This window comes from Capra hircus, chromosome 7 (genome assembly GCF_001704415.2).
Source record: "Capra hircus breed San Clemente chromosome 7, ASM170441v1, whole genome shotgun sequence".
In the NCBI taxonomy this organism is placed as follows: Eukaryota; Metazoa; Chordata; class Mammalia; order Artiodactyla; family Bovidae; genus Capra; species Capra hircus.
The window spans coordinates 68108510-68114563 of record NC_030814.1 but is presented as its reverse complement, the minus strand read 5'-3'; the positions used below and the strand labels follow the sequence as shown (position 1 = coordinate 68114563).

The 6054-nt window shown below is 40.3% G+C and overlaps 1 protein-coding gene across 1 annotated transcript; it reads left to right on the top strand.

The window, feature by feature from the left end:
* LOC108636428 (olfactory receptor 2T3-like) lies at window positions 435-5212 on the top strand. Its single transcript, XM_018051655.1, has 2 exons — window positions 435-482; window positions 4235-5212. The coding sequence occupies exons 1-2, from the start codon at window positions 435-437 to the stop codon at window positions 5210-5212; spliced, it is 1026 nt and encodes a 341-aa protein (XP_017907144.1).

Below are 6054 nucleotides of genomic sequence, written 5' to 3'. Positions count from 1 at the left end.
TTTGTTTACAGAGCAGCAATGGAGAAACAGGCATAGATAATAGACTTATGGACATGGGGACAGGGTGAGATCTATGGAATTAGTAACATGGAAACGTTCATCACTATATGTAAAATAGATAGCCAACAGAAATTTGCTGTATGGCTCAGGAAACTCAAACAGGAGCTTTGTATCAATCTAGAGGGGTGGGATGGGGCAGGGGATGGGGGGGAGGTTCAAAAGGGAGGGGATATAAGTATACATATGGCTGATTCATGCTGAGGTTTGACAGAAAACAACTAAATTCTGTAAAGCAATTATCCTTCAATAAAAATAAATAAATTTAAGAAAGAAAAAGCTGCAGAAAATTTTTAAAGAGATGGGAGCACCAGACTACTTTACCTGCTTCCTGAGAAACCTCTATTCAGGTCAAGAAATAACAATTAGAAGTGGACATGGAAAAGTGGACTGGTTCAAACTGGGGAATGGAGTACGCCAAGGCTGTATATTGTGATTTTATTTTCTTTGGCTCCAAAATCACTGCAGACAATGGCAGCAGTCATGAAAGTAAAAGATAATTGCTCCTTAGAAGAAAAGCTATGACAAACCTAGATGGCATATTACAAGGCAGAGATATCACTTTACTGACAAAGGTCTGTCTAGTCAAAGCTATGGTTTTTCCAGTAGTCACACACGGATGTGAATTGGACCATTAAGAAGGCTTAACAGTGAAGAATTGATGCTTTCAAACTGTGGTGTTGGAGAAGACTCTTGAGTCACTTGGACAGCAAAGAGATCAAACCAGTCAACCCTAAGGGAAATCAACTCTGAACACTCATTGGAAAGACTGATGCTGAAGCTGAAGCTCCAGTTCTTTGACTACCTGATGCAAAGAGCCAACTCATTGGAAAAGGTCCTGATACTGTTAAAGATTGAAGGCAGATGGAGAAAGGAGTGGCAGAGGAAGAAATAGTTAGATAGCATCATCGACTCAGTGGACATGAATTTGAGCAGACTCTGGGAAACAGAGGAAGACAGGGCAGCCTGGCATGCTACAGCCCATTGTGTCACAAAACTTAGCAACTGAACAATAGCAATAAGCCTCCATTGCATATTCAAGGTAAGAATAGATCATAAGACCTTGGAAATGTCTGTGAAACTATCTCATCAGGAAAAGCTCCAAGAAATAATGCTCCCAACTTCACTTTTATTTTTGTAATTTGAATGAGATTCCTGTTCTTGTAAAGCTTTAACCCAGTCCACAAGTTGAAGGTGTTTCTGTGATACATAGTATGCAACCTTAGATAGGAGTGCATAATCACAAGGGGACCATAAAAGAGCTTGAATACTGCCCTTGATATTGACCAGGTCACAGCCTGTGTTTCAACACATTATATCAAATCTATTATTCTTAATCTATGAAAACAGATAACCTCACTTTGATAGTAACAACTTACTTTCTTTTAGGGATTTGTAATCTCAAAAATTTTCAATCAATTCTGGGTCAAGTATTGTCTCAGATGTATATGTTCTGCCTGATACTGCCTTTCTGAACATCAGAATTATTTTTACAGAGAGTGAGAGAACATTCTAAACAAATATCAAGTAGGAAAATGTGATTTGAAACTGGAAAATATACTGCTGAGCTTAAAAAAAAAAACTGCAATATTTTATGAAAAAGATTTGCTTTTTGATAGCTGTAGCACCTAAATGGCAAACATGTTCAATCCCCATTGAAAATTCCTTTGGGCTTGCCAGTCTTGTCAGTTTTTATGCTTATTCAACAATGCAAAGGACTAAGCAACAGAAATTTATCTCAATTCCCTCATGTGAAGAAACTGATGATGTAACTTTTGCACTCTGCCTTCTGAATTTAAGCCTGATTGCCTGGCCTTGGAATGGTAAAAGCAGCTTCATTCAGTTTTGTGTATCAGTTACTCTGGTAGAGAAGATGAGGTGAAACAAAACGTATGTGTTTTAAATGCTGTGTTTGTCTTTTTGATGGAATGTTTTAACATCTCTTCAGAACTCTTTAAAGGTACAAACAAAAAAGGAACAAGTATGTCTGATTACAGTTATTAATCTTTTATGTAATTCTGACTTTCAATTTCATGAAATCCCAGATTTTTTTTACCCAAGTACATTACAATAAACTTTGCTTCACATTTCCATGTGTCTTAATTACTATGTGATTTTTTTTTCCTCTGCAAATTTCTCTAATCTGGTGTGTAGCAACTCTGATATTGATCAGACCCTAGTCAGTTATGGCGCTCCTAAGTTTCCATAAACTTTAACTTAACTTTATTCTTAATTTAATTATTTAGGACAATTGTGTCAAGCATGACTTAAGCAATTCAACCAGGATATTAAAAGTGGAAATATTCAGGGAGAGCAGTTATTGAGCAAACCTGATGGTCTGTAGAAAGGGTTTCCCAGGTGGTGCTAGTGGTAAAGAAACCATCTGTCAAAACAGGAGCTGTAAGAGACACAGGTTTGATTCCTGGTTCAGGAAGATCCCCTGGAGGAGGGCATTGCTATCCACTCCAGTATTCTTGCCTGGAGAATCCCATGGACAGAAGAGCCTGGTGAGCTGCAGTCCACAGGGTCGCAAAGAATCAGACATGACTGAAGTGACTTAGCACACATGCATGAAATTTACTAGTTTCCTGATTAAACTAAGATGCAAGATCAGTATATTGGGTTTTAAGGCTGTAGCTTTGTGTGTGGTACCCAACTGCTTCATATTGCTATATATGTTCCATACCATTTAATTCAGTTCATTCATTTGTTAACTATTCATATACATAGAATACATAATAATTTTGACACTGTTTTCAGGGAATGAACAGTTTTCAGGGAATTTCCAAAAACAAAAGGAAAAATAATTATTTAACTATTTCAATAGTATAATTTCAATTAGAAAGATACTATTTAGGAAATCTATAGCTTTTGGCTTTGTGATTTCTTATAAAAATCATTTCTCTGTATGAAACATTAAATGCTTTAACCCTGCTTTGGTGTTATGAGAGGGACCGGATAGAATGTTGCTGACCTGTCTTACACCAACTACATACCCTGTGTCTTCCTCCCCTGCACATGATCTGCATCCTGAGTGACCTCCTATCACCATATCTGCACCCCAACTGCCATACTCCATTGTACTGTGGTTGGCAACTTGAGTGCCATCTTGCCCTGCACATGCTCTGCACCCCAGATATTCTCTTACACTGTGCAAGATCAACATATCTCGTGCTCTGCACCAGGTTTGCATCCCAAATGTCCTGTCCTGCACTGTCCGCACCCTGAGTGCCGTTCAGCCCAGTACAATGTCTGCACCTCATATTCTTTTCCCCCTGTTCTGCACCAGATTACCAATCTTACTGCCCTCCCCACTGTAAAAGGCCTCACACTGAGTATCCTCTTGTCCTGCACCAGACCTGCATCCCTTTTGCCCTCCTGAACTATACAAAGTCAGCACACAAGTACCCTCTTATCTGTACAAGGTCTGCACACCGTCTGCCCTCCTTCCCTGCCCTAGGTCTGCACCCTGAGCTGCAATCCACAGGCAGGCTGAACACTATCTGTTTTGATGCCCCTGGTGGTCCTGCTTCTGGAGCTTCATTGAGAAAAGAAAGGTTGAATAAACTGAAATATTTTTAGCAATGAGAGAGGAGTTAATAGAGATGTATTGGGGGGGAAATAATTAAGATTACAAGTTCTCAGTGAACTTTGGTTATATTAATATCATTAACAATATTAATGTTGACATTAGCATCATCTTTCATCACTGATTCCTGCATGGCCTACTGTGTCCAAAGTGTAGTGGGAGCATCATTAGATGACTTCATTTAACACTCACATTGTGTGTGCTAACCTGTGTTACTTTAACCTGTGTTAAAGACTTAACCTGTGTTTCATACTTTAGCATTCTAATCATCCCATGAGACAAGCCCTTTTATATTCTCAGCTTGGGGGAAAAGTAAATAAGATTAACTGACTGTAAACAATTTGTCTATTTGTAGAGTTGTCACCCCCGCCCCAGGTTTGTTTCATAATCTATTCTAGACTTATGGCCAATATGCAACCTGGCCTCTTGGAGAACTGAGCTTTTAATTCTATATCAGTACAACTTCATATTTGAAAAAATAGTTCAAAGTACTTTTCTTATTGAAAAAAATGATTAAGAAATGATATGCATGTGAAATATCTGAAAACAATGACTCATTTATTTCTCAGATGAAAACTATAACCGAAGACCACATATTCAGAGAATCAAACTTCACAGAATCAAACATTGGATACTGATTTCATCCTTGTGGGGCTCTTTGGTGAAACCAAACACGCCCTCCTCCTCTACACTGTGACCTTCATCTTCTTCCTGATGGCCCTAGCTGGGAACGCTCTCCTCATCATCCTCGTCCACCTGGAGCCCCGCCTGCACACCCCCATGTACTTCTTCATCAGCCAGCTCTCCCTCATGGACTTCATGTACATATCTGTGACTGTGCCCAAGATGCTCCTGGGCCAGGTGACAGGAGATCATACAATCTCTCCTTCAGGTTGTGGGATCCAGATGTTCTTCTATCTGACGCTCGCTGGCGCTGAATTTTTTCTCCTGTCTGCCATGGCCTACGACCGATATGCTGCTATCTGCAGACCTCTCCATTATCCCCTGCTGATGAACCAGAGGGTCTGTGAATGCCTGGTGTCTGGATGCTGGTTCCTAGGAATGGTGGATGGTTTGTTGCTCACACCCATCACTGTGAGCTTCCCCTTTTGTCATTCCAGAAAAATCTTGAGTTTCTTCTGTGAGGCTCCAGCCTTGATGAAGCTCTCCTGCTCCGACATCTCCCTCTACAAGATGGTAATGTACCTGTGCTGTGTTCTCATGCTCCTCATCCCCACTGTGGTCATCTCAAGCTCATATGCCCTCATCCTGCACCTCATCCACAGAATGAGTTCATCAGAGAGCCTCAGGAAAGCCTTTGCCACCTGCTCCTCCCACATGATTGTAGTGCTGCTCTTCTTTGGTGCTGCGATTTACACCTACATGCTTCCTAGTTTCTACCACACAGCTGAGCAGGACATGATGGTGTCAGCCTTTTATACCATCATCACCCCTGTGCTGAACCCCCTCATTTACAGCCTCCGGAATAAGGATGTCACAGGGGCTCTGAGGAGCAGGATGTGGTCAGGGCTGAGCCTAAGGAAAGTTGTAAAGAAGAAAACCTGAGGATGACCATATATTTTTCCCTTATTATATTATTCCTCCCCTCCCTATTTCTCCTCTCCTTTGTCACCTGTTTCCAGGGCTGCAAACACTGAGCCCAGTAATCACTTTCTTCTTTCTTACACATGTGATATTTCTTCACCATATGATTTACCTATCATAATTTATCTCATTATATTCAATGTCTTTGTACTCCATTTGTCTGTGATATGATAGCTGTCATAAAGAAAACTGCACATAGTGCCTTTTTATCTGCTCTCATATCCAAAGTTTATTGATCATTTTAGTATGAGTTGTGTGACATTTTTAGCTTTCCCAAATCTTTTCAATTGCTTACATATATTGGTTTTTAGACAGGGAAAGAAACTTCTTAATCAAGTTACTTGTAAGACTAAGTGGCATAATATACACAGACAGCCCTAACACCTGCTCCAAACTGTGAGTTCTCTTTCTATCTCTAAATCCTAGCCTCTTTTTTGCCTTCAGGGGGTGGAGGTGTGAGAGACGGTGTAGAACCATAAGGACCTCCAGCTAAATCTTAGATTCGCTACTAAGCAGCTCTGAGGAGCTGATTATGCCACAACTGCCTTGTTTTCACTCCACTAAAATAGAACTAGCAATATAAGCATCATCATGGAGTTTGAATGTTAAGTGAATTTAATTCATTGGCCCAGTCCAGGGCCTGACCCCTTGAAAGGTCTAGATAAATAGTTGTCCTTTCTTTTTCTTTTTTTTTTTACAGGGAGGGAGGACGGAGGGGGGTTCAGGATGGGGAACATGTGTATACCTGTGGCAGATTCATGTTGATGTATGGCAAAACCAATATAATATTGTAAAGTAATTAA

Coding starts and splice junctions, on each gene's coding strand:
- LOC108636428 (XM_018051655.1), top strand. CDS start 435: ATGGAAAAGTGGACTGGTTCAAACTGGGGAATGGAGTACGCCAAGGCT. Junction 483..4,234: donor GAATGGAGTACGCCAAGGCT/GTATATTGTGAT, acceptor CTATAACCGAAG/ACCACATATTCAGAGAATCA.